Source organism: Cucurbita maxima, unplaced genomic scaffold, assembly GCF_002738345.1.
Source record: "Cucurbita maxima cultivar Rimu unplaced genomic scaffold, Cmax_1.0 Cma_Scf00025, whole genome shotgun sequence".
NCBI classification, from domain to species: domain Eukaryota; kingdom Viridiplantae; phylum Streptophyta; class Magnoliopsida; order Cucurbitales; family Cucurbitaceae; genus Cucurbita; species Cucurbita maxima.
This window is the reverse complement of record NW_019272041.1, coordinates 1,201,427-1,228,993: the sequence shown is the minus strand read 5'-3', so window position 1 is coordinate 1,228,993 and position 27,567 is coordinate 1,201,427. Positions and strand designations below refer to the sequence as shown.

The window sequence follows — 27,567 nt, the reverse complement described above, 5'->3', positions numbered from 1 at the left end:
AACTCCGGCATACGCATGAGAATTATGATAAATGATATGAAAAATTATATGATATGAACAAAATGCTGCCAGGTTGTATTAATGATAATTAAAATGGAAAATGTTGGGACCTCATGAATTATTTTGTGCTCATGCATTGAGAGATACCCCTATTCTTTTATGATAGTACATATCATACACTACGAGGTAGGAGAACGATCGTTATGTTTATCATAATGCTGTCGTGACAGTCGCTATACCTAACGGGTGCCCGATATCAATAGCTACTAGAGAATTCTCGCCTACCCAAAAAGGGGCCTAGGAGGTGTGCGAACCGACTGGTGGGTCCATTCTCGCACACGTGGACTGTGTGTTGGGAAATTAAGTACACATCCAAATTGGCCGTTAGGATAGAAAAATAGATTGTTATGATAGGTCCTAGCATGAAACTGTATGTGTTTGCATTTAACTCCGATTGGGGGGAGTCGCTTACTAAGTATTTCTTAAAATACTCCAGCCATGTGCTACTCTACTTTGCAGGTAAAAGCAAGGCTCCTCTTTGGCTTACAATGACATCACAATTCGAGATCATGACCATGCACAAGTTAGTTGTACTTATTTTCTTAAAGATGTTTTCGAACATGCAAGTCCATAAAAATATTTTAATAAGAAGTTTATATTTTATGTTAGAGGTTAAACCTTATTTCTCCATTAGTCTTAATCACTACCACGTTGATTGTCTATTTTAATGTCATATTCTTTCAACTTAATTCAATCAAGTTCCCTAATCACCACCACCACCACATTGGTCTAGATCACTACCATCTTAATCTCATATTCTTTTAGGTTTAATTCAAACAAGTGTCCTGTTCATCATTGTAACGATCTAGATACCTTTCACGTCGATTATTTATCCAACATTGTAATAAAATTCTACTTCAAAGGTAGTTTTAAAACATTTATGAAAGATCAAGAAAACTATTTCAACTGATATTTTTATAACAAACATCCAATCAAAGATTAGATCGGTATGAATGGCTGGAAATGTTGAGGAATTCGGTTTAAAATGACATTAAAAAACTAAGAAGCTCCCGTGATATTCAAAAGGTTTTTTCTTCAAAGTAGAACTAATCATTGTTTAGGCTACGCAAAAGCTTTGGTAGGGACTGAAAACATGTGAAGCTGCAACCACATGGGACCCTTCCCTATTTCTCTCTCGATTTTTGAGCTTTAACCCTAAATTTTGAAGGTTCTGATTGGAAGCTTCTACCAGAAGGGCATTGAGTTTATACTTTGTTCAAATTGTGGATCTTGGAACTCCGATTCTAGGAGAGATCTCAATTCATCATGCAATAGTGAGTATAGAGTAAGATTTTCTGTTTTCGACTCAAAAGACTGAGAAAATAGTAAAGGGGAGGAGTAGGGTATTTGTTGGTGGGTTACCTTGTTTACTTCTTCAGCGTAAGACGTTTACTAGTCGTTTGGTGTAACAGTTTCTCGTTTACTATAGTTTAGAAGTACAAGTGTTTCGTATGTTGTTTTCTTTCTCTTTTTGTAGAATGTAACAACTAAGTAAAAAAAGGTACATTAATAATCTGAAACTGCATATGAATGAGAGTGATCTTAATGATAGAACTATAAGTATGAGATCTCACATCGGTTGGAGAGAGGAACGAAATATTCTTTATAAGGATGTAGATACCTCTCCCTAACAGAAATATTTTAAAACCGTGAGGCTGACAGTAATACGAAGCTGGCCAAAGCAGACCAATATCAGGTAAGGACTTGGGCTATTACAAATGATATTAGAGCTAGACACTGAGCAGTGTGCCAGTGAAAACATTGGACCCCGAAGAGGGATAGATTATGAGATCTCATATTGGTTGGAGAGCGAAACCAAACATTCTTACAAGGATGTGGAAACCTCTCCCTTATATACGTGTTTGAATCCGTGAGGTTGACGACGATACATAACGGTGTTAGTAAAGTTAAGAGAAAAGATAGATTATTGAAAAAGAAATAAAGAAAAATGAAGCAAGAGAAATAGTGGAGATAAATTTTAGAAATAAATAAGTTATAATTAGTTATCAAAACTCACTTTATAAAAAATTTAAATACAAATAAAATAGTCATTTCATGTTTTATTTGAAACATAAATAAAATTATATATATATATTTATTTTTTTTTTCTTTTTTAATTATAAAATGCCTATTTAATATTAAAAAATAATTAAATATAACATAATACTAAAAAATGTCTTAGATTTTTTCCACTTAAAACTGTGAGACCACAAAAAATTTAAAAAAAAGTACATCCTAAATATATTTATATGTTTCTTTCTTTTAAAAAAATTCAAACAAAATCAATTATATAACAAAGCTTTCCTTTCCTTTCACACTAAGAGAAAGCAAGAAACTAAAATATTAGAAAAAATATAAACAAAAAAGAAAAAAAAAAGATTGTAAATTGAGTGGCTGATAAAACTTTTAGAATTAATGATTTGGAAAATTATATGAACTTCAAAGTAAATTTGGTTTAAATTAAACAAATAGTTCTTATTTTTAGCAAATGTCCAAATTAATTTTTAGGTAACTATGATTGATCTACCACCTCAAAAGTGCAATAGCAAACACACATGGGTGCATGGCTTTTATTTTAAGAATCTTTTAAGTACACCATTTAGGTTAGGTTGTGTTAATGATATCTTTTCGATCAATCTGAAATTTCGAGTTAGTTGGGTTGGAGACCCGATCAATTCCAACAGAGTTCACAATCAAACTCCATTCAACCTTCTGTTTTTGTCAAGTCACATAGATTACAAACGTCAAATATTTTTATTTTGGTAGGGTTCAGTTGAATTACAACCCTATTTTCGAGTTAGTCGGATTAACATGACCAAAAAAAGGTTAACGCGAATCAACGTGAATTTTTCGATTTTCTAAAAATCCAATCAAACCCAAATCGAAAAAAATCTAACCCAACCTAACTTTTTTGATTTGGATTGAATAGTCTGAATTGATTGAAGTTTGAGAGTCACACGAACACACAGCACTTAAAATCCTTGTCTCATTTACAAAATAGCCCAATACCCACTTCTTAAACACTATAAAAACCCTCCCATCTCCTTCTCCATCCTCACCTCAAAAAGCCTTCTAGTAGACCAAAGGGATATAATATCTCTAGGGTTTTCAAACATGGCTTCATCCAAAACCACCACCTCCATTGCTTTGTTCTTCTCTCTCAACCTTCTCTTCTTTTCCCTAGCCAATGCTTGTGGCTCATGTTCCCACCCTATAAGAAGGCCAAGGCCCCCTCATTCAGGCGGCAGTCCCGGCTCCGGTGGAAGCCCCGGTTCTGGTGGAAGCCCGGGCTCCGGTGGCAGCCCGGGCTCGGGAGGAAGCCCTGGTTCCGGTGGCAGCCCGGGCTCTGGTGGAAGCCCTGGTTCCGGTGGCAGCCCGGGCTCTGGTGGAAGCCCTGGTTCAGGTGGCAGCCCCGGCTCTGGTGGCAGTCCTGGAACAGGTAGTCCAGGTACTGGGGGAGGTACTTGTCCTAGGGATGCACTCAAGATCGGTGTATGTGCTAGAGTGCTAACCCTGGTAAATGCAACCATTGGCACTCCACCAGTAACACCATGTTGCACATTAATTCAAGGGCTAGCAGATCTTGAAGCAGCGGTTTGTCTTTGCACCGCGATCAGAGCAAGTATTTTAGGCATCAATATAAACCTTCCAATTAATCTTAGTCTACTACTTAACGTTTGCAGCAGAAATACTCCTCGTGGATTCCAGTGTCCCTAATTTACTCTTTACAACCTCGGGGAAAATAAGGATGTCATTTTACTTCGCTCATTATGCATGTCGTTGATTTGCTTGTTTCCAGCTATAAATGTCTAATTTGTGTGCTTGCATGTTTTTCGCTTGTATTAACACTGTTTGTCCCTTTGTGGTTTTAGTCTTCTTGACTAAAATTATCAAATATGTTATGCTCTTGAAAATATTTACAGGTTTAATGTCTATGGAAGATCAAATAATGAGATTGTTTGTATCTATGTCAGGTGTTTACCATTTTTAGACCCCCGATTGCTTTGGTAGCCGAATATAATTCACAATTCAACTCAACCATCTAGAGTTGGTTTGTTGGATGTTTTTTTTTTTTAATTATCTTAAAAAAATCTTACTTATCTACAAATATGTAAGTAAATCTCAAATATCAAACATTTACAAATTCACCGTCCATATCAATAATAAATGTCAAATATTCTTAATATTCACAATATTTTTAAGAATAGGGTAGGGTAGGGTAGGATTGCCTTTGGTTATAACCCCTATTTTTGTGTCCCGTCCAAGAAAAACAACCCACAATGTGACCCAAATTTTTTATTTTTTAAAAATTCAACTCATCCTAAACAAAAATCTAACCCAACCCAACTTTTATAATTCAGGTTGGATAATCTGGATTGGTCGGATGGGTCATATGAACACCCCTAGTCAACGCATCTCTACCTTTTCTAAAGAATGGAAAGTTTAAATCTTCACACTATCCATCTCTCGACATTCATTTTCCTCGTGCATGGTGGTATCTTCTTCCAAAACTTAAAAGAACAAGCAGTTCACAATTCAAATAATCAAGCTTAAGAACAACAATTGCTAATTACATTCTCAAACAACACCTTAGATTTTGTTAGCAAGTCCTACAATCATCGAAAGCCACAAAATAGATAGAAAAAAGGTGGTGGAGGAATCAACAACAAAAAAAATAAAGAGATTATTGTTGATGGGTTGGAGGTTTCAATTAGACACCTTTGTGGTTTCTCTTTATTTGAATCAATGGGGCCATGGGAATTGGTACGAGAATGGACAATGCTTTAGAACTGTTCATCCCGTGAGTCTGAGCTGTTTGGTGATTCAGAAATAATTCTGTAATTATTAGCATATGGAAGTTAAATGAATGGGAGTTGCTTGAAATTCGCATCCTCTTGTCTTATCCTTTGAAGATTGCCGTATATCACAATTTAACCATTTGAAGAAGGTTTGGTATTGCAATGTGATGAAGATATGGCCAAATATTTGACAAGCCATAAAGTCAAAAGACAAAACTAGCTGGAACTCTCGTAGATCATCTATTGATTTTAGTGTCAATAATTGTTTAGCTACGAAAGGGTTTTAAAATTTTACTCTATTTTCTATCCTGATTCGAGTCAGATGTTTGAGAATATGTTTAAGCAGTTGAATTGTCATTTTAAGCAACTTCTAGAGAGTGTTTTTAATATTGAATGATTAGATCATAATCTAGAATTGTAAGATGAAAAATTTTAATTTTTACCTCTTAGTTTGTAACGTTATATCGATTTTCACCAATTTTTTATTATATGTGTTAGACTAAGAATTCTAACAATTTTTCAAATAATTTAAAGTTGAAATTGTAACACATACCAAAATTTTGGTGTAACATATATGTATTGAGAATTTCTTTACTATAAGATTATAAGCATGTCTTATGGAAACAACAAACAAAAAAAAAAAAAAAAGACTATCGATTCGACGATTCAAGATCAACGAGTGGAATTCTCATAAAAAGTAGGAGTTCTTCCCTTAACTAAGATAAATGCTTTAACGACACATTCGAAAACTAAAGCTCACCAAAGAGAGTACAAAGAAGTGGTTTGACTCAAAAGCCTAAGAAAGAGAGAACGTAAAGTTACTTAATGAAAAACAAAAGGCAATATATGAAGGGAAAAAAATAACGGGCAGACCTATTTTACATTTTCACATAACTGCCTACATGACTTATAACTTTGGTTTTGCTCGAAAATTCTTGACATCCTCCTTATATAGTCAATGTAGACTTAGGACCCGAGTAAATTTTAGGATTTCTAAAAACATTTTTTTTTTTTTAAGTATTTAAAAGTGGGACAAAAAAAAAATGAAGGGAAAATTGGTGGAACAAACTTTAGATAAAAATAGAGGCACAAACTTAGATGCTTTTTTGGAGGTTGAGCGCCCAAGAAGTGAAAGAAGGAAGCTACAAAGTTGAGTCTTTAAAACACCCTAAACCTACAAAGGGAGGAAGGATTTCTTGCATCCTTTAGAATGTGAAAGTTAGTTGTGTAACTATCATCTGATAATTTGATCAATTTGAACTATCCAATTCAATAAAATATGAAAAATTCAGATCCTTTAGTAGATTGACAATTTTTTTTTATGGGATCAATCCGACCAACTCAAGATAACTTATAATCGTTGGCTTCGAAACCTCTCCATTGGAGTTCAAGAAGGATCAGATCAATAGAGTTACAAGCCAAACAAATTCTAACTTGCTTAATAAGTTTAATTTTTTTAAATAATTAAAAAAATAAAATTCTGACCTCCCAATTTAAGGTGTGAACTTTATACGAGTTACTCGAGTTACCAACTCAAATTCAATAAACTAATGAGTTAACTTCAATTTACCAAAATCGAACTAATTTTTACAAACTCAAAAGGAAGATAAACAACTCAAGTAACCCAATATTAAAGAGTCCCCAACTAGCAAACAAGATCATTTACAATTAGCATGTTTTTGACAGACAAGTTAGACATATAACACATACAAGATGGTTAGTTTACGAATTATACTTACATACGTATCATACGCACGTCACATCTATGCAACCACTTACAAGCTCACTTAGACCCCAATGAATTAATCACATATCGACCCTTGACAATTTTATTTAGGGATTCAATGATCTCTACGTTGTTCAATATTCGACTCTTAACCTACTCAAGTCTTCGATTTGTGCATTGCCCCTTGATCGTTTTTACCCTTATTGGCCTTCTTTAGGCGCCAAATACTTGTCTTTTAATTTCGATACTCCTCTTAAATCCAAAAGTGACATAGTGATGGAGTACAATTTGAAAGCCTCCTAGGAAGAGGCCTCCTCTCAATTTTCAACTGAAGTAATAAAAAATAATTTAATTTTTGGTTTCAAAAATAGTATACAAAAGTATAGGGACATGTGATGAATTTCTTAGACTTCTAAAAGAATTTAGATAATGAATGAATAGGTGTTGTAGTTGACTCACTGTAACGCCTAAGCTCCCACTAGTAGATACTGTCCTGGATTTTCTTTTCAGGTTTCCCCTCAAGGTTTTTAAAATGCATTTGCTAGGGAGAGGTTTCCACACCCTTATAAGGAATGTTTCGTTCTCTCTCCAACCAATGTGGGATTACACTATCCACCATTTTTCAGGGCCCAGCGCCTCACTGGCACTCATTCTCTTCTCCAATCGATGTGGGATCTCGCCAAATCCACCCCCTTTCAGAGCCCAATCAATTGAATTAGCGAGAAAATGCATGAGCATTCATTCTGGAATACCAAAGACGTTTTAGGTTAATGCTATGAATACAACTTATTTGATCAATACATGATTGTCAGTACCCTTGGAGTTCAACTTGTCAAAAAAGGTATGGACTGAAAAAGAACTCAAGTACTCTCACTTGAGAACTTTTGGTTGCATTACGTATGTTCATGTTATTCCAAAGAAGAGATACAAACTTGACACTGAGGCTGTGAAGTGCTACTTCATAGGCTATGATTCTAACATGTTCCAGGACTGATTTTGAGATGGCAATAATAGAAAAATCCTGAGACATTGTGACGGGACTTTTGATGAAAATTTCTTGTACAATAACAAAAAGAAAAAAGGTTCCGAGACAACAAAACAAGTGGGAGTTGATGTTGAGTTGCGAAAAAACTCACCTAGTGATATTATAGTAGGTATTTAAGAAACTTCTGAAACTGTTGTTGAGGAATTAGTTGTGGATTAAGTGACACATGAACAGGTGTTGAGAAGGCCGTCCAAAACTATTAGAGTACCAAATAGGTATGTACCTTCATTAGACTATATATTGTTGGCTGATGAAGGGAAACCAAAGTCCTTGAAGATGCCCTACAGTTGGCGAATACAACCAAGTGGGAGCAAACCATGGATGATGGGATGAGTTGGATATCTAGACTTTTGAATTTTGTAGATCTTTCATCTATTGGGGCTAAGTATGTGGCAATAACTGAAGTTGGAAAGAAGATGATATGGATGACTGACTATCTAGAAGAATTAGGCAAGAAGGAGCGCGAGAAGATTTTTTATACAAATAGTCAAAGTGTCATAACTTTTGAAAAACCCAGACTGTTATTCAAAGGCAAAACAAATCAGAAAGACAATACCATTTCACTCGTAGGGTACTAGAAGAAGGTGATACGTGTTTGGAGAAGATGAAGAGTGTAAGAAATCCAGTAGACATGTTGACAAAATTTGTTGATGTTAGAAAATTGAGTTTATCCAAAACCTTAATGGGTATGATGCAGTGAAGATGCTAGTCATTTGAAAATGAAATTCTTGTTGATCGGTCAGTCTAAAAAATGGGAAAATTGTTAGGTTATAAAACTTGTTGATTATTTATAGCTTTGTTAACGATTATACATGTTAAAACTATATATAGTAAATGACATATAAAATAAATTGTCATCAATAGTAAATAACTTTATAGTAAAAAACTATATCCCATAAAGCAATATATGGTAAAAAACGATATCATGTATGATCTAAATAGTTTTAAACTAGCACCTAATTGTAGAATCTTGTTTGTCGATATTTGATCGAGTTTGACTCAGGCCCTCTTGATCTTTTTTTTTTTTTTTCTTCTTCTTTGCAGGTGTATTTCATTTTGAGGTAAGTAGCTTGGTTTTAGGGTAAGGTTAGATATGTATGAATGATATTATATGATATAATATGTGATTTTGAGGTAAGTAGCTAGCTTCATTATAGGGTAAGGTTGAATATGTATGAATGATATTATATGATAAATATGTGATTTTGAGGTAAGTAGCTAGCTTCATTTTAGGGTAAGGTTGAATATGTATGAATGATATTATATGATATAATATATGATTTTGAGGTAAGTAGCTTGTTTTTTGGATAAGGTTGAATATGTATGAATTATTATATGATATAATATGTAATTTTGAGGTAAGTAGCTAACATGATTTTAGGGTAATGTTGAATGTGTATGAATGATATTATATGATATAATATGCAATTTTGAGGTAAGTAACTTGATTTTAGGGTAAGGTTAATATGCATGAATGATATGGTATGATATAATATGTGATAATAGGGTAAGGTTAATATGCATGAATGATATGGTATGATATAATATGTGATAATTGTTCATCCATTTATAATGTTGTATGAGATTTCATGCATGAATGTGAATGAACGAAATGTAATATTATGATAGATATGATGCCAACTAATGAGATTACGATCAATGAGGCTTGATTATTCAGTGTTAATGCTTACTAGTTCGAGTAAAATCTCACAAGATTACTACTTTTACACTACACGATAATTGGTTCTAATGAAATTACGATCAATGAGGCTTGATTATTCAGTGTTAGTGCTTACTAGTTCGAGTAAAATCTCACCCGATTACTATTTATACACCGCATTGGTTCAATCTAGTAAAATAAGTTAAATAGTCGCATATCTAGAGTTACTTACGGAGTATTTCTTCATTTGTTTTAGGGTCGGAACCATTCTCATCTCTATTTTCACTCTCTTTTTTGTTGTCTTTTTCCGAATTTAAAACAAAAACAAAAAATCAAATAGTTTCTTTTGCTTATCATCAAAGTTTTCCTTTCTTCACAAAATGTATAAAGCAAATGAAAGTTTAGTGTAAAAACAAAGTTTATGAGTGCTGCATGAATGTTAGCCACAAACACATACCAACTTTCATGATTATAGAGAGACAAGGATTATCAATTTCAACTCAAAATAGAAAATTTGAGAGAGACATATAATCAGAAAATGTTCTAAATCATGATCTCATTAGTAAATGAGAAATCATATCAATGACATGCAAAAGCAAAAAACCAAAGGATCAATGCTACAAAAAGACCCAAAAGTTGTTAATTAAAACCCATCAAACACAACCTACAACAACATTAACAACAGCTAACAATCATCCCAAACTCATAACACATTTCTAAAGTGGAGGACAAACAAAGCCTGGAGGAGGGTTCTTGCCACAAGTGATGAGCGCTTGAAGGGCCAAAGGAATGAATATATTGAGATTCAAAAGCTTAATCCTTAAAGTTGTGCATAGACATATGGCTGCTTCAAGCTCCAACAGCCCTCCAAGCACCGGACAGCATGCATTCTCCACTGGATTCCCTAACCCAATATGCACCAACCCTCCAAGCACATCCACACATAACCCTAGCTTCAATGCATCTATTGGACATGTTGGTTGAGCTGGAGGCGGTGGGTATTGCCCTGAACCTGAACCACCACTTCCTCCACCTCCTCCTCCTCCTCCACCACCTCCTCCGCCGCTTGGAGGAGGGCCAGTGTAAGGAGGGTAAGTGGTGGATGGTGGTGAAGGGGTGATCACTGGTGGGGGAATCACAATAGGTGGGTGTTGATGACCTCCCCCTCCACCTCCACCGCCGCCGCCTCCACCGCCACCACCTCCTCGACTGCCACCTCCCCCACCGCCACCACCTCCTCCACGGCTGCCACCACCGCCTCCGCCTCCGCCTCCACCTCCACCATGGTGGGGTGGATGGTGGGGTTTTGGATGTGGAGTTTTAGGGTGGGAAGGGCGGTGGTAGGGCGGGTAAGGAGGGTGGGGCTGGGTGCAAGGAGTACAAGCGTAAATTGGGGGCAATGATAAGGCCATGGAGATTAAGAGGATGAAGAACATGGCTGAAGATTTGGAAGCCATGGTTAGGGTTCTTTGGAGATGCAAAAAGTTGATATAAAATTGCACTTTGGAGGGTGGGATGTGTTGGGATTATATAGAGCCGGGATTGTGACTAAGCAACCCGTGAATGATTCCAATCACTAGAGCTCTTCAAAATTCTACTTCCATAATTAATTTTTTTAAAATTGTGCTATATTTTCACAATAATTATTAAATGGGCTAAATTTTTTTATGTTCTTCTTTAAAAAAAAATATATATAAATTGCGATAATTAGAAACCTTTGTTTTGTATGAAATGCTTGGTAATAATTTCTTGATTCATATTCTTACTTATTATTAAAAAACCAACCAAAAATGGGCTTAAATGGGAATGTGGAAGTCATAATTTCTACGCACATTATTTTTTTAAAAAAATATTTAAATTCATTAATAAGCATTTCACATTTTTAGACTTTTTAAAGTAATAATATTTACGTTCATGATGATACGTAACGGACAAAAGTGGATAATATATGCAAAACTGACGGCGATACAAAAAGGGTTAAAGCGGATAATATCTACCGAGCTGAAAACGATAAGTAACATGGTAGTTAGAAAGTGTGAAATGGTTAGATAGAGCTGTTATCCCACATTTGAACATCTGTTGAACTCCTTCGTCTTTGATTTGAGAACAGCTCTTGATTTCCAAGGAGATCAATATCTTTGTTTCTGGGCCAAAGGTTCACATACCCAGTTAGGAAGCAAAATCTAGGGTTTTTTTTTTTTTGTTTGTGTGCTTTTGATGGTGGAGAAAATAAAAACTTGAAGTTGTTGGAAATTTGCTGGTCAATTGAGAATTCCAAAGACATGTCCGTGAGTTAGGGTCAGTACAATCCGTGAACCATTCTGATCTCAGAAACTGTACAAGATTCGCACAGGTTTTCATGCATGCCTTGCCTCCACTTGTTCATCACTCTCTTCCTATTTCATAATTCTCTTTCCCACGCACCCTAATTTCAGTACTCGGTGCCATTACAACTCATCCCAATCAATATGTTTTATAAACAAGCAACCACGTGTTGGGTAAAAAAGACAAGGCCTGATGTTTCATATGTATGTCCCTATTCACTTTGGGTTTAATATTAATCTGCTTTATGTTTATCATTTACTTTAAATCTTTCCACTTTTGGTTGCTTATTCTACTTTCTAATAATTTTGACTATTTAATAATTTTTTCGGTTTAATTTGGGTTAAATATGTGAGATCAATCTAATCAACCAAAAAATAGGGTTACAGTTCATGAAAACTCTACCTACTTTTCAAAAGACTAAAAATATTTAACTTTTGTAGGAGTAGATGTGTCATGACATGTAAATTTTATGTAATATAGATCGTGTATTGTTTAAATTATTAAAAATAATTGGATAACCTAATCCAACCCAATCTAACTTGGAGCGGGTTGGGTTGTGAACTTTAGAAAGGTTGCGTGAGTCACCCGTACAACCAATTTGAACTTTTGAATTGGGTAAAAAAAATTCTTAACTCAACCCAATTCAACTCGGGTCATGTACACCCCTAACATATCAATATTTTAAATTACTTATCTATTTTTTGAGTCGAAAACTTAAATTCTTACCTCTCTAATTTATGACAATAATAATGTCTAATATAATCGGTGGTACTAGAGATGATTCTAATTAATATGAATAAATAAATGGTTTTAGGTCTAACATTTAGGTTGGCTGTAATATAGCATTTAGGTTTGTAGGGTGGGGTGTTAGAACTAATTGAATTAACTTTTAAATGGGTAATGAATTTAAATAGAAAATTATATGTACTGTTATTCATCGGTAAAACAAGTGGTCTAATTAGAGCCTATAAGCTTCCCATTAGAGGTGGGATCAGTTGAGTATACACTGACACATTAATCTTAATCTGAGGGATTATGGAAAATTCAACAATTATTATATAAATTGAGGGCTATGGTTCTCTGCCTCATTCTCCGAATCTCATATAGAGAATTATCCATCTTAATCTAAGTTTCGTAAAAACGACTTAAATCACTGAATATCTACTTTAGAAGTTTTGATAATATCCATGCATAGATCCTAATATCTCCCTCCTGAATTCGGTCCCGCGACATGTTCATATTACTATTTCTTGTTTCTAAAAGTAAAAACTATTTCTACGGACCAACATGAGTTTTTTCAATATGTTTTGTTCTCGCTCACATATATCATAGAAAAATTTCAAAGAGATCATCTACCATAGAATTGTTCTAAGAAAAATACGTTTAACTTTGGACTTTCTATGATTGAGCTACCGAAAAGGAATATGCATATTCTGGGTATTTATAGTACATTTCAATTCTTTTAAATCGTTTTTAATCATCATCTTTGTGATCGTTTTCATTCAAATATGGTTTTAGTTCATTCATGTGTCTCTCGTTTACACTTGGATAGCCACAAATTTTCATTCTAAGTCTCTTTTCTTTTAGACATTAAACACAATTTTTTTTATCTAGTTAAATTAATTCTTTTAAGCATTTTTTTTTAATTCACCAACACTCTCATTCCAGTGTGGTTTCAGTTCATTCTAAGACTATCTTAAATCTAATTTTTTTTAATTTGAAGTTTCTGAATCATCCACTTAAACTAACATTTCTATATTATTGGTTCCCCTGATCTAAATTATCATCTAGGTCAAGGTTGGTTTAAGAGTTGATTTCAATTTTGTTCTCACAGACATGGCGGTGCTGCACAACTCGGCTTGGCTTTCTCTCTTGCATGATCTATCCTCATTTTTTTGGCCTTGTTTGATCGTGCTTGTCTCTTAAAGATCTCCCTTGTTCTCAATAGTCTCTATCTAATTTTTTTGACATTTCAGTACAATGTCTTTTTCACAAGGTCGGGCATTTGATGTCGGTTTCATGATCATTCCCATTTTAATTTTTTTGCGAATTTCAGTCAAAGTTCGAGTGGGCTATTCTTTGAGTGAGTGGATGGTTAGTTACCTGAGGTTTATGTGATATAAACTTGACTTAATAAAGGAAATTATTTGTGAAATGTCTTTAAGAGAATGGTTAACAGTATTGAACTTGTAGAGTAAGTTTAGAAAACTGTCAACAACAATAAAAAGAAGAAATGACATGAGGACTCTTATTGCATATACCAAGCAATCCTGGAGGACTTCCTTCTCATGTCGAAAAAAAAGGAATCGACAAAGATAGCATGAGAGATGCTACAAACAATGCATGACTTTGCAAAGCTTGAAGAGCGATTTTGAGAATATCTGCATGACTTTGCCATGCAGTTGACAATTATTATCACGGTCTCCATTGTAAAAGATAGATCTGTGATGTTACGAGCACCCGCAAGATTTGTGATGTTACTCTGTGGAATAGTGCGTGAAATACACCCATATCTGTGATGTACTAAGGAGCCATTCCATTAAAAATCATGGTATCTATGGCGCAATAGTAGCGTGTCTGACTCCAGATTAGAAGTTGCGTGTTCGATTCATGTTGGGTTCAATTTACTATTGGTCTAAAATTTATGATGTACTGAGGAGGCCTTTCATTAAATATAAGGAGATTCGTGGTGAAATGGTGGTGTGTTTGACTCTAAATCAAAAGGTTGTGTTGTTCAATTCCGTTGGGTTTAATTTATTATAGGATAATTTTAAAATCTTATGTTCAATTCCATTAAGTTGCTACCACTAAAGCAATCCGAGTGACGTGGAGCAGTGTGTGAATGACACTTTCAAAATCTGTGATCTATTGAGGAGCTGTTACTTAAATATCACGGGATCCATAGTGTAATGATAGCGTGTCTAACTCTAGATTAGAAGGTTGCATGTTTGATTCACGTTGGGTTCAAGTTACTATTGGATAATTTTAATCTTATATTATAAACTGTGTTCAATTCCACTAAAGCAATTCAGGTGATGTGGAGCATTGTGTGAATGACACTTTCAAAATCTGTAATGTGTTGAGGAGCTATGCCATTAAATATCATGGGATCCATGGCACAATGATAGTGTTAGTTGCATGTTCTGTTGGGTTAAGTTAAGAAATCCATGGCGCAAACTCCAGATTAGAAGCTTGCGTGTTCGATTGTATTATTATCTCAAACATTTGATTAGTGACAGCATTTATGCATTGTATTATTATCTCAATAATAATACAATGCATAAAATTTCTATCCATAGTTTGCGTTTTTTCTCACTATTGTATTGGTATTGAGTTCCTATCTTTGCAACGATTTTTTACTCAGTGCACTGGTGTCTATACTATATAACAAAATGAACTTGTAGAACGTAAGCATCGTCATATTCTCAATCAACATTTTAAATAATGTTTATCTTATAAAAAGAACACCATCACCATTGTTATCTAACAAGACACCATTTGAAATACTCTACAAACGACCACTTATATTTCATCATCTTAAAGTTTTTTGCTATAAATGTTATGCAACTTTAGTACTAAATCCTAACTAAAAATTTGAACTTCGAGCAATTCATTGTGTTTTTTAGGATATCCTAGTTGTTACAAAGGCTACAAGTTATATGACGTACAATCTCACAAATTCTTTATCAGTCATGATGTTCATTTTTTTTAAGATGATTTTCCTTTCTCATTAGCTTCACAAACTTTCATATTAGCTCCTTCAACTCCCATTTTACCACTCTATGGTTCATCATACTCAAACATCCATTTTCCTCTTATTTCTTCTTCAACTCCACCTTCTATTCATTCTCCAGATTCACCCACTAATTTTAATCCTATCCCACCTGACACATCAGTTCCACTCCGACGTTCTACTCCTACTAAACAGTCTTCAACTTGACATAATGATTATAAGATGTCTTCTGCACCCAATCATTTCACCTCTAGCTCAAGTCCTAGCATTGGCACAATGTATCCCCTTCACCATTACCTTTCATTTTCTCGTTTTTCTCCTACTCAGCGTACCTTTCTAGCTCTTATTACAGCCCATACAGAACTTAAAACCTACGATGAGGCAGTTGGTGACCCATTATGGCAGTAGGCTATGAATACTGAAATTGCAGCTTTGGAACGTAATCACTCTTGGTCTCTCGTTCCTCTACCACTTGGCCGTAAAGCTAACGGTTGTTGTTGGGTGTACAAGATTAAATACTACTCTGGTGGTTTTGTTGAACGTTATAAAGTTCGACTGGTATCAAAGTGATACACTCAGGTTGAAGGTATTGATTACAAAGAGACATTTTCTCCTATAGCGAAACTTACTACACTTCGTTGCTTACTCACTATTGTTGCTGCTTGAAAATGATTCCCTCATTAGTTGGATGTTCAAAATGTCTTTCTCCATGGTAATCTAGACGAGGAAGTCTACATGTGTTTACCACCAAGTCTTCGTTGACAAGGGGAGAATTCAATATGTCGGCTACATAAATCTCTTTATGAGTTAAAACAGGTTTTTCGCAATTGGTTCTCCATATTCTCTACCACTATACAAAATGCAGGCTACATTCAGTCAAAAGCAGATTACTCCTTATTTATTAAGAGTAGATGTATTTCTTTTACTACAGTTCTTATCTATGTTGATGATATTGTGTTGATAGACAATGATCTCAAAGAAATTCAACATCTCAAGACTTGTTTACTCGAAAAATTCATTATCGAAGATTTAGGAAATTTGAAATATTTTCTAGGTATTGAATTTTCTCGATCTAGAAAATGAGTTTTTGTGTCTCAAAAGAAGTGTGCTTTAGACATTTTTCAAAATACAGGTCTTAAAGGAGTAGGTCCAAAAAAAAATTCTATGGAGCAAAATCGGAAACTTTCTTTAAGGAGAGAAGTTGAATGATCCAAACAAATACAAACGGTTGATTGACAGATAAATATATTTAATTATTACTAGGTCTGACATAATGTATTCAGTTTGTATGCTTATCATATTGTCTTATTTTCAAAAGTTTGTTAGAAGTATATTTTCTCTATCGGTAAGAGTTAGTTGGTAGCTTGTATCCTGTTTAAACATTATGAACATTAATGAAGATCGTACTTTCGATCTCACTTATATTTCTCATATTTCTCATCCTTAACAGTTGAAGAAAAACCAACGGATATCGATCTCTTTCAAGGAAAGAAATATTTTGAGTGACTCTTATAGGTCATTGTTGGGTAAGCTTGGAGTCTCAATGTGTATAAAAATTTTCAATTAGAAATTGTATATGTACTTAATGGCGAGGATGTTTTTGGTGGAAACTGGTTCTATTTTAACCTTATTAGAATCATGGGTACACAAAATTATGAATGTATGTTTGATTAGTTATACGTTATCTACGGCGATATTATTTGATGATCTATTAACGATACATCATGTTTTCTTAAATATGTGGTTTTGCTTAATTGTGTTGTCAATCATACTAGGTTGAGAGATCCAAGTACAGAATAAATAAGTGGTGCATGATAGAGTTTTATCATGTTAATTTACCTTTCCCTACATACCTTGAGAAAGGTCTAGTTTTGGTAAAGAAAAAGTCACCAACTAATCTTATGGTGTTTGGTCTTATAGGAATGCACAAATAGACACGATAGCTAGTGATCTATAAGTTTTTCATGAGATACTATGTTGAGATAGGCCAAACACGATAGTGTTGTCAACTAACATCTAGTGTGTTTTGTCGTACATGGCTTACTCACACATGCACTATATAGTTGGTACAATTTAGGAATAGGTAAATTATGATCTAGACATAATTTTTTATGTTTTCAGTTAAAATCTTTGTGTATGTATGTATTATTAGGATTGTTTCTGTTTAATTTTTCTCCGCTGACACTCCTTCCCTCATTAGAGAGTGCTCTCCTGTTTCAAATCAATCGATTGAATTCTTCTCTTTCGATCTTCGTACGTCTTGTGATATCCAAGAATTCATCTAGATTTTCAGCTCTTAGTTGATTATTGCAAGTTTATAAGCATATGGATACAATATTTATTCTTAATCTATTATAATCGACTTTGAGTTGGTCAATATGTAATGATCTGACTTTCTAAGACGTATACTAAAGTAATTACTATATAGAACAATAAAAAAAAATGTTATGTTCAGTAAGTACATGATCGACAAGACACATGTGATATATTATGAGGCTTTGCCGTTAGACAAAAATTTGAAAAGAAAAAAGATTCATATAGATTTTAGCTCGATAAGTAAAGGCGTTGTACATTAGAGAGAATATTTATCACATGAAAATGGTAGGACAAAATGATGGAGAAGTGACTCGAGTTATTCCAAGTTTAATGTGTGTTATTTCTCCAACTATATTCTCCTCATTTCTTAATCTTCATTCTATTATTTCTTTTATCTCTAGCCAACACGCCAATTTGGAGAATAAGAAGGAATAAGGAAGAAGAAAGAAGAAAAAGAAAGAATTTATCTCTAGCCAACACGCCAATTTGGAGAATAAGAAGGAATAAGGAAGAAGAAAGAAGAAAAAGAAAGAAAGAAAGTGGAGGAAGCCGATTTGGAGTTAGCTTCGGAATTAGATCTCGACGAATAGGATCAAAAGAACATCAACTCAGGAAATTTAGTAAACACGGCACATGTCATGATTATGACTGTTAGCATGTGTTCTGTGATATTATGCTATGTTATAAATAATGTTATGTTGTGTTATGCCATGTTATAAGTTATGCAATAATATGATTATGTCATATTGTGGAATTATATTTATGATATCAAAGATATATGATACATAAACCTCCCTACACCAATTATGTCTCATAGGCTTGTTATGACATGAATGAATGGGACCTGATGCATTTATGTATGTCATGTGCATCGGGATACTTCCCCGTTATGATTAGTACAGACATGTACCTTACGACATCTATGTTTGCAATGATATTATGCGAGTTCTTTCTCTTTGTCAACTAACCTCTAGCATGTACTAACTCAATGAATCAAGTATAGGGAGTATATATATAAGCCCGCCTAGTGGGCCCGTCTGTGCATGTGAGCCGTATTTAGGAAAGTACTACACATCTAACCTTGTCCAGACTGAAAAGCGAAGCCAAAAGCCATGTCAAGATGTTTTTATGAAAGGAGAGGTCCCACCACATTACATTTGATTGCATTTTTTGATCCCAATAGTGGGGTTACTAATTGAGTATTTTTTAAATGCTTAAAGTCACATGTTACTCTTATTTTTTAGGTAAAGGTAAGGCGCCATTATATGGATGACAACGTCGCAGTAAAAGTCATGGGACCAAAACTAGGGAGACCTTTCATGCAATCATATAGACTATGACAATCAATAACAATCGTAGGCAACCAACAACCCTAAGATGATGCAAAAGATGAAATACTTATAAAATTGTAAGAGAAACGACCCGTGTATCTTCAATCGGACCTCTGAGGACTTAATCATGGTAGGGTTATGACTATCATGGATGGAGATGATATTTCGTATGATAAAGAGTTTAGATGACCATAAGGTATCTTATGTATCGTTCATGCTATAGGATGATGCCACGGTAGATGTCTCTAATGGTTATTTTTCATCACTCATTCCCACCAACGTTTAGCTTCACCTCTAGTCTCAGATTAATGTTTCAGGCCATTTGTATCACCTATATCTTCATGCATTAAGGCTTTTGTCTGCATTAAGATGTCTCCTTTGGCAGAATCTATTAAGAAATGATATTTGAAGAATATATTTTAATAATTAGTTATAGAATATATCTTAAATATTGATAAATATTTTTGTTCTATTTTTTGGAGTGGGTAGTAGTATATTTTATCTTATTTACGAGATTTAGTTAGTTATATATTTTCCCTCATTTTTAGGTATGAGTCATAGTTTGTATCCTATTTAAACAGTTGTAAACATTAATAAATATCATACTTTCCATCTCAATTCTATTTCCATTTCTCATTCTTAACATGATATCAGAATATCGATATTGGTGTTTTTAAATATCAAAATTTCATTTATGGAGAAATCAGCCAAATCCAGCTTCAAAATTTCAACATCATACTTTCGATCCCAATTCTATTTCTATTTATCATTCTTACCATAGTATCAGAACATCAATATTGGTATTCTTAAATATCAAAATTTCTTTTATGGCAGAATCAGCCAAATCTAGCTTCAAAATTTCGAATGTTGAATTAGCACATCATTATTATATTAATCACTCTTATCAGCCAAGATATTCACTTGTTCCAATCAAATTAAATGGAACAAATTACCAATCCTAGAGTAAATCAGTTATGCATGTTCTTATTGCCAAAAAAAATTGGCTTCATTGATGGCACAATTGAAGAACTGTCTCAAGATACAAATTCAACCAAATTTGAACTCTGAAATCAGTACAACAGTATGATAATATCTTGGTTAACTCATTCTGTTGAAGCAGATATCGCTAAAGGCATTATTCATGTCAAGATAGCTCATCAAGTGTGGGTTGATATTCACAATAAATTCTCAAAAAAGAATGCTACAACGATTTTTCAGATACAAAAGTCAATAGCAATGATGTCACAAGGAACCATGGCACTGTCAGCATATTTCACCAAGCTCAAAGCACTCTGAGATGAATTGGAAGCATATCCCACACCATTTACCTGTAATCAGCGTCAAATAAATGTTGATCAACGTGAAGAAGACAAGTTGATGCAATTGCTCATGGGGCTCAATGAGTCTTATAAAACGGTGAGATCTAACATATTGATGATGACTCCATTACCTAATGTGAGGCAAGCCTATTCATTACTTGTACAAGAAGAGATGCAGCGTCAGGTAACTTCTAAACCTACTGAGAATTTCTTGATTGCATCAACAGTGCAGAAGAAAACAACATATTCAAAATTCGCCAAGGACAAATCATATGAACACTGCAATAAAAGTGGTCATACAATAATGAGTGTTGAATCCTTAAGTTTCACTATAAATTTTGTGATAGAAGGGGACATACAGAAGATCGATGTCGACAAAAAAAATAATTCTAGAAGGGCAAGACAAGTCAATCAACACAACAATCGTGGATATCGGTCATCTGCAAATATGACCAATGTTTTTCAGTTGAATACAGAAGAACAGTCACCTAATTCCATTCCAAAATTTTCTTCTAAGCAATTACAATATATAACACAAGCCTTATCTGCAATCAATCATCACCCTTCTAGTAATTCTGACAATCACATCAATGTTGCAAGTTTGTTTCGAGTATCTACATTATCTATTAACTCTGCGAGTTCTAATTCATGGATTCTCGATAGTGGAGCTACGGATCTTATAGTATCAAAATCTTCTGTTATGACTAAACCAAAGGCTGCCATCATGTCTACCATAACTTTGCCTAATGGAGGGACAGCACATGTGTCACATACTTGCAATATTTCCCTTAGCCCTAACCTTAAATTAAACCATGTTTTATGTGTGCCTTCATTCAATTTAAACCTAATGTCCATCAACAAACTTACCAATGACTTGAAATGTTATATCACCTTCTATCCTGATTCTTTTGTTATGTAGGACTTGGCTACAGGGAAGATGATTGGCTCGGGTAAACAATTTGGAGGTCTCTATCATATTTCTTCATCTCCAATCAAATCTTCAACTGATCAAGTATCTCAGTCATCTGATTTGTGGCATTTATGCCTAGGTTATCCTTCGTTTTCTTGTTTTAAATTTCTAGCTGATCAATTGCATCTTAACAATGCAAGTTATTCTCATAATTGTAGTATAGTATTTGCCCGTTAGCAAAACAAACTAGGTTGTCTTTTCCAAGAAGTTCAATAACAACTCATTCTATCTTTGATTTGATACATTTTTTATGTTTGGGGACCACATAAAATTCCTACCCATTCTGGTTTGCATTTTTTTCTCACTATTGTTGATGATTTTACTCGATGTACTTGGGTTTTTCTAATGCAACATAAGTCAAAAGTACATCATTTGTTAATGAACTTTGTTAAATTCGTTCAAACTCAATTTCATACTACTATTAAGATAGTTCGATCAGACAATGGGACTGAGTTTCTATCTTTGCAACCATTTTTTATTTCTTGTGGCATTGAATTTCAGCGCACTTGTGTCTATACTCCACAACAAAATGGAGTCGTTGAACGTAAGCATCGTCATATTCTAAATGTAGCTAGGTCTCTCCTCTTTCAGTCACAAGTTCCACTTAATTTTTTGGAAAAGTGCATTTTAACTGTTGTTTATCTTATAAATAGAACGTCATCTCCATTGTTATCTAACAAGACACCCTCTGAAGCACTCTACAAATGACCACCTGCATTTCATTATCTTAAAGTTTTTGGTTGTAAATGTTATGCAACTATAGTACATCCTAAGAAAAAATTTGAACCTCGGGAAATTTCTTGTGTTTTCGTAGGATATCCTTGTGGTCATAAAAGTTACAAGTTGTATGACATGCAATCTCACAAATTCTTTATCAGCCGTGATGTTAAATTTTGTGAAGATGATTTTCCTTTTTCATCAGCTTCACAAACTTTGACATTAGCTCCTTCGACTCCTATTGTACCACTTCATGATCCACCTCCTATTCCTCATTCACCTTCTATTCCTTCACCTACTACTTCGTCATCTCCTCCATGTTCCTTCTCTAGATTCAACCACTAGTTCTAATCCTATCCCACCTGATACATCAGTTCCACTCCGATGTTTTACTCGTACTAACAGCCTCCAGCTTGGCATATGAATTATGAAATGTCTTATGGAGCCAATTATTTAACCTCTAGCTCAAGTCTCAGCACTGGCACCAAGTATCCCCTTCATCATTACCTTTCATTCTTTCATTTTTCTCTTACTCAAGTGCTTTTTCTATCTCTTATTACATCCCAGACAGAACCTAAAACCTATGACAAGGCAGTTGGCGACCCGTTATGGCAGCAGTCTATGAATGATGAAATTGCAGCTTTGGAACGTAATCATACTTGATCTCTCGTTCCGCTACTACCTGGTCATAAAGCTATTGCTTGTCGTTGGGTGTACAAAATTGAATACAACTTTGATGGTTCTTTTGAACGTTATAAAGCTCGACTGGTAGCAAAGGGATACACTCAAGTTGAAGGTATTGATTACACAAAGACATTTTCTCATACAGCGAAACTTACTACACTTCGTTGCTTACTCACTGTTGTTGGTGCTCGAAAATGGTTCACCCATCAGTTGGATGTTCAAAATGTCTTTCTCCATGGTAATCTAGACGAGGAAGTCTATATGTCTTTACCATCAGGTCTTCGTCGACAGGGGGAGAATACAGTATGTCGGCTCCATAAATCTCTTTATAGATTAAAACAGGCTTCTCGCAATTGGTTCTCCATATTTTCTACCCCTATACAAAATGCAGGCTACACTCAGTTCAAAGCAGATTACTATTTATTTACTACGAGTAAGGTACTTCTTTCATTGCAGTTCTAATCTATGTTGATGATATTCTATTGACAGGCAATGATCTCAAAGAAATTCAATATCTCAAGACTAGTTTTTTACTCAAGAAATTTCTTATCAAAGATATAGGGAATTTGAAATATTTTCTAGGCATTGAATTTTTTCGGTCTAGAAAAGGAATTTTTATGTCTCAAAGGAAGTATGCTCTAGACATCCTTCAAGCACAGGTCTTATAAGAGCATGTCTAAAAAAATTTCTTATAGAGCAAAATCTGAAACTTTCTTTAACTGAAGGAGAGAAGTTGAATGTTCCAAGTAAATACAGACGATTGATTGGCAGATTAATATATTTGACCGTTACTAGGCCTGACATAGTTTATTCAGTTCGTATGCTTAGTCAATTTATGCATGAACCAAGAAAACCACATTGGGAGGTAGCTCTTCGAGTTCTGAGATACATCAAAGGTACTCCTGGTCAAGAGTATCGAGCTATGTCAAATACTTGTTTAGAGTTAGCTTGGTTAAGATACATTTTTCAAGACTTGAATGTTCCACTGTCCGAACCAACATTATTACATTGTGATAATCAAGCAGCATTACATATAGCAGCCAATCTAGTTTTTCACGAACGTACGAAATACATTGAAATAGATTGTTATATAGTTCGAGAAAAGTTACAAGCTGGAATCATCAAACCGTGTTATGTTTCGACTAAAATGCAATTGACCGATGTTTTCACTAAAGCTTGGGGAAGAAATCAGTTTTATTTTTTGAAGGACAAGTTGGTGTGATTGACATACCCTCTCCAACATGAGGGGAGTATTAAGATATGATATTTGGAGAATATATTTTAATACTTAGTTATGGAGTATATCTTAGATATCCTGTTAATATTTTTTTTTTATTTTTGGGAGGTGTTAGTAATATATTTTATCTTAGGATTTAATTAGCTATATATTTTATCTTATTTACCAGATTTAGTTAGTTATATATTTTCCCTCATTGTTAGGTATTACTTGATAGTTTGTATCCTATTTAAACCTTTATAAACATTAATGAGATCATGCTTTCGATCCCAATTCTATTTCCATTTCTCATTCTTAACACAAACCCTTCTTGTCAACGGAAATTTAGAATATACCATAATATGATTATGTCATGTTATGGAACTATGTTGTGATATCAATGTTGCATGATGCATGAACCTCCATATGCTAAACTACATAAATTACAATATCATGTACATTGTGATATTATACACGCTTCTTTCCCTCCATAGCTTCCGCCATAGTGAATGTAAGCTAGTCCGACAAGTAGACGTGGAGGATACTTATACGAGTCTGCTAGGTGGATCTATGTGTGCGTGTGGGCTGTGTAAAGAAATAATACACATTCAATTTTGTCCAGACTGAAAAATAGAGATAATTACAAGAGTTTGCATTTTCTGACCGCGGGTGAACCAGGTATTATTCATTATATTTTTCAAAATTAAAATTTAAAGTTCGATCATGGAACATGTGTTCAAACTATAAATAAATAAATAAATAAAAAGAGAAGAAAAATGTAGAAATTATATCTACAATTTTCTTTCTATTGACCTTGACGGAGACTATTGACACTCGCCATTTTATTCGTTTTTCGTTAATATGTCAATATCTAATAATGTCAACTAAATCCACTATAAAATTGACCGACCTTATATTAAAAATATATATATCAATGCATAATATTAATAACAATCTTCTATTCTTATAGGACCATTTAAATATTTTTATAAATTTTTCTGGTGGGATCCCATGTCGATTGAAAAAGAAAACGAAACATTTTTTCTGAAAATGTGGAAACCTATTTCTAAAAAATGCGTTTTAAAACCGTGAGGCTGATGACTATACGTAATAGACCAATATATTTGTTAGTGGTGGGTTTGAGCGGTATCAGAGCCAGACATCGAGCATTGTGCTAACGAGGACGCTAAGCCTCTAAGGGGGTAGACTGTGAAATCCTACATCGATTGGTGAGGAGAATGAAGCATTCCTTCTAAGATTGTGGAAACCTCTCTCTAATAAACGCGTTTTAAAACCGTAAAGCTTACGGTAATACTTAACTGCCAGAGTAGATAATATACTTGTTAGTAGTGAGTTTGGACTGTTACATTGATGTTCATATTTTCATGAAATTGAGGTCTCTATATTTTTTCTTCAAAATTTCCATTCGTAAATATTACTCTTGTCAATTTTTTTTGTAGTAAATAAATAAATAAATATATTTTCAAACATATGCATCGTGAAATTTGAAATAAAACACAACACAAGACAAACATAGTTGTTTATTTGAAAAAAACTACATATCCTTATGTTACATTGGCATTGTAATGAAACTATAAGATGATGGTGGAATTCTGAGAAGACTTCCAAACCCATAACAACACGACATAAGACCAAATTGATTATTTAAACACGATATTGTAAATGGAAAATTGAAGAACAAACCATAAAGGATAATGAAAGGATTTTGTTTCAAGCAGGGCATTGGAAGCCAGACGGAACCTTCTTTCCACAATAGTTCAAAAGCAAGCTAAGGGAAACTGAGAGGTCAATTTTGAGACCCAAGGCTCTGGCCTTCACCGCAGTGCAAAGGCACACAGCAGCTTCCAGGTCAACAAGACCTTGGATTAGGGTGCAGCATGGGGATTTTGGTGGTGAGCCAATCACTACGTGCACTAGACCGTCCAGCAAGTCGGCGCAGACACCGAGCTTGAGGGTGTCTCTAGGGCACTTGGGGAGTGATGGTGGCTGCCTTGAGGGGGTGGGCTTGTGGTGCCGGGGAGGAGACGGTGGGCAAGGGACATAGGTGGAGCTGGCCATAGTGAAGAAGAGGAGGTTGAGGAGGAGGAGTAAGGCAGCGGGTGAGGAGAGCTTGGAAGCCATTGGTGGAGAGATATTGAAGGGTTTGTAGGTTTGTGTGATGGCTTGTGAAGAATTATGAGAAGGGTTAGGGTTTTTATAGATGGGATTTGGGAATTTGTTGTATTTTAACACAAAAATTCCTTATAAATGGGTGGATATGAAACACCCAACTTTTTCATTTACTTTATTTATTCAATTGGGAGGAATTGATTTGATAGCATCAGTTTTAAATTATTGTGTCTTTTTTAAAATTTTATAAAAATGTCAAATGGTCTACTTTTTTAAAAATTTTTATAAAAATATCAAATGGCCTACAAAATAGACTAAGTGATGTTGGATAATAAGATATCCAATATTTTTTAAAAGAAATTATTGTGGTTTTTTTCGTCAAAATATAAAAAATTCTTATGATATATATTCACGTTAGTATGATATAACTATTCAACTTTTAAAACACAACAAGACTAAGATTGTTACTAAATGTATTTGGTGAAAGGCATCTAAATTTTAATTTCGATGAAAATGATTATAAGATAAGATATAAAAAAATAAACTTTTATTTAGGATACCAAAAGAAATTTTAAAACATAAATTGTACAGTTAAACTTCGATAATATTCGAACTCTTCCTTGTTTTATATAAAAACGTGTTTGCATAAAATATTAAAAGAATTAAAAATTGAAATATAGGCGAACTCTGTCTTAACTCTCTCATAACCTCCATAGGAACTACAGTGTCGCTTAATGTGACTTTTCCTTTTCCTTTACAAAAAAAATAGAAAATACTGAGTATAAAAAACACCTAGGAAGTTTCTACATGTCTAAGCCCTGCATGCATCATAAGTTTCTACATGTCTAAGCCCTTGCATGCATCATAATTAAAAATGTTATGTTGTGCTATGTATGTTATGTGATGACCTATAATGTAATGTTATGTATGTATGTGATGTCCTATTATGCCACGATATGTATGATATGAAATGTTATATATGTTATGTCATGTCGTGTGAAATTATATTATAGATTATATTATACTAATAATGATGCATGGTGAAAACCATGAGTACTATGCATACATGTCTCATATGTGTACTATGGCATGAGTAAAAGAAAAAATGAAATGAATCTTAAGATTTTAAGTCATGGGACCTCATGCATTTATGTATTTTATGTGCATTATGATACTTTTCCGTTATGTTATGTTAGTACGTATGTGTATTTTCGATATTTATTTTTGTCATGATATCATATGGGTCTTTCCCTCCGTAGTGTTGGGCAACGCGTCAGTGCATTTAACACAACGAGTCAAGCCTTAGGGGTATGTATACGAGTCCGCCTTTGTGGGTCCATATGATGTAGGCCGTGTCTGCCTAGACCAGACTGAAAGTTTTAAAGGATATGTCTCATCATGTATGTATGTGTTTGCATTATCTCACTCCAATAATAGAGTTACTAATTATTCCTTAAAATACTCCAATCACATACTACTTTTATATTTTTATATTTTAGGTAAATGTAGAGAGCCACTGCACATAACAGTGATTTT

At 34.2% G+C, this 27,567-nt stretch overlaps 3 protein-coding genes across 4 annotated transcripts; 1 reads left to right on the top strand and 2 right to left on the bottom strand.

Moving 5' to 3' along the window:
- Nucleotides 1–3,112: 3,112 nt before the first annotated feature.
- On the top strand, nt 3,113–4,024 carry LOC111498509 (14 kDa proline-rich protein DC2.15-like). 2 transcript variants are annotated; one of them, XM_023149794.1, is made up of 2 exons: nt 3,113–3,331; nt 3,386–4,024. In XM_023149794.1, the coding sequence occupies exons 1-2, from the start codon at nt 3,175–3,177 to the stop codon at nt 3,775–3,777; spliced, it is 549 nt and encodes a 182-aa protein (XP_023005562.1). In that variant the 5' UTR covers nt 3,113–3,174; the 3' UTR covers nt 3,778–4,024. The 2 variants fall into 2 exon arrangements, with proteins under 2 accessions (XP_023005562.1, XP_023005561.1); XM_023149793.1 differs by having other exon boundaries at nt 3,113–4,024.
- Nucleotides 4,025–9,818: 5,794 nt separating this feature from the next.
- Nucleotides 9,819–10,809, bottom strand: LOC111498481 (36.4 kDa proline-rich protein-like). Its single transcript, XM_023149750.1, has one exon. The coding sequence runs from the start codon at nt 10,745–10,747 to the stop codon at nt 10,007–10,009; it is 741 nt and encodes a 246-aa protein (XP_023005518.1). The 5' UTR covers nt 10,748–10,809; the 3' UTR covers nt 9,819–10,006.
- A 14,617-nt stretch (nt 10,810–25,426) lies between these two features.
- On the bottom strand, nt 25,427–26,145 carry LOC111498536 (14 kDa proline-rich protein DC2.15-like). The gene has a single exon (XM_023149829.1). The coding sequence runs from the start codon at nt 26,041–26,043 to the stop codon at nt 25,633–25,635; it is 411 nt and encodes a 136-aa protein (XP_023005597.1). The 5' UTR covers nt 26,044–26,145; the 3' UTR covers nt 25,427–25,632.
- Between the last annotated feature and the right edge of the window lie 1,422 nt (nt 26,146–27,567).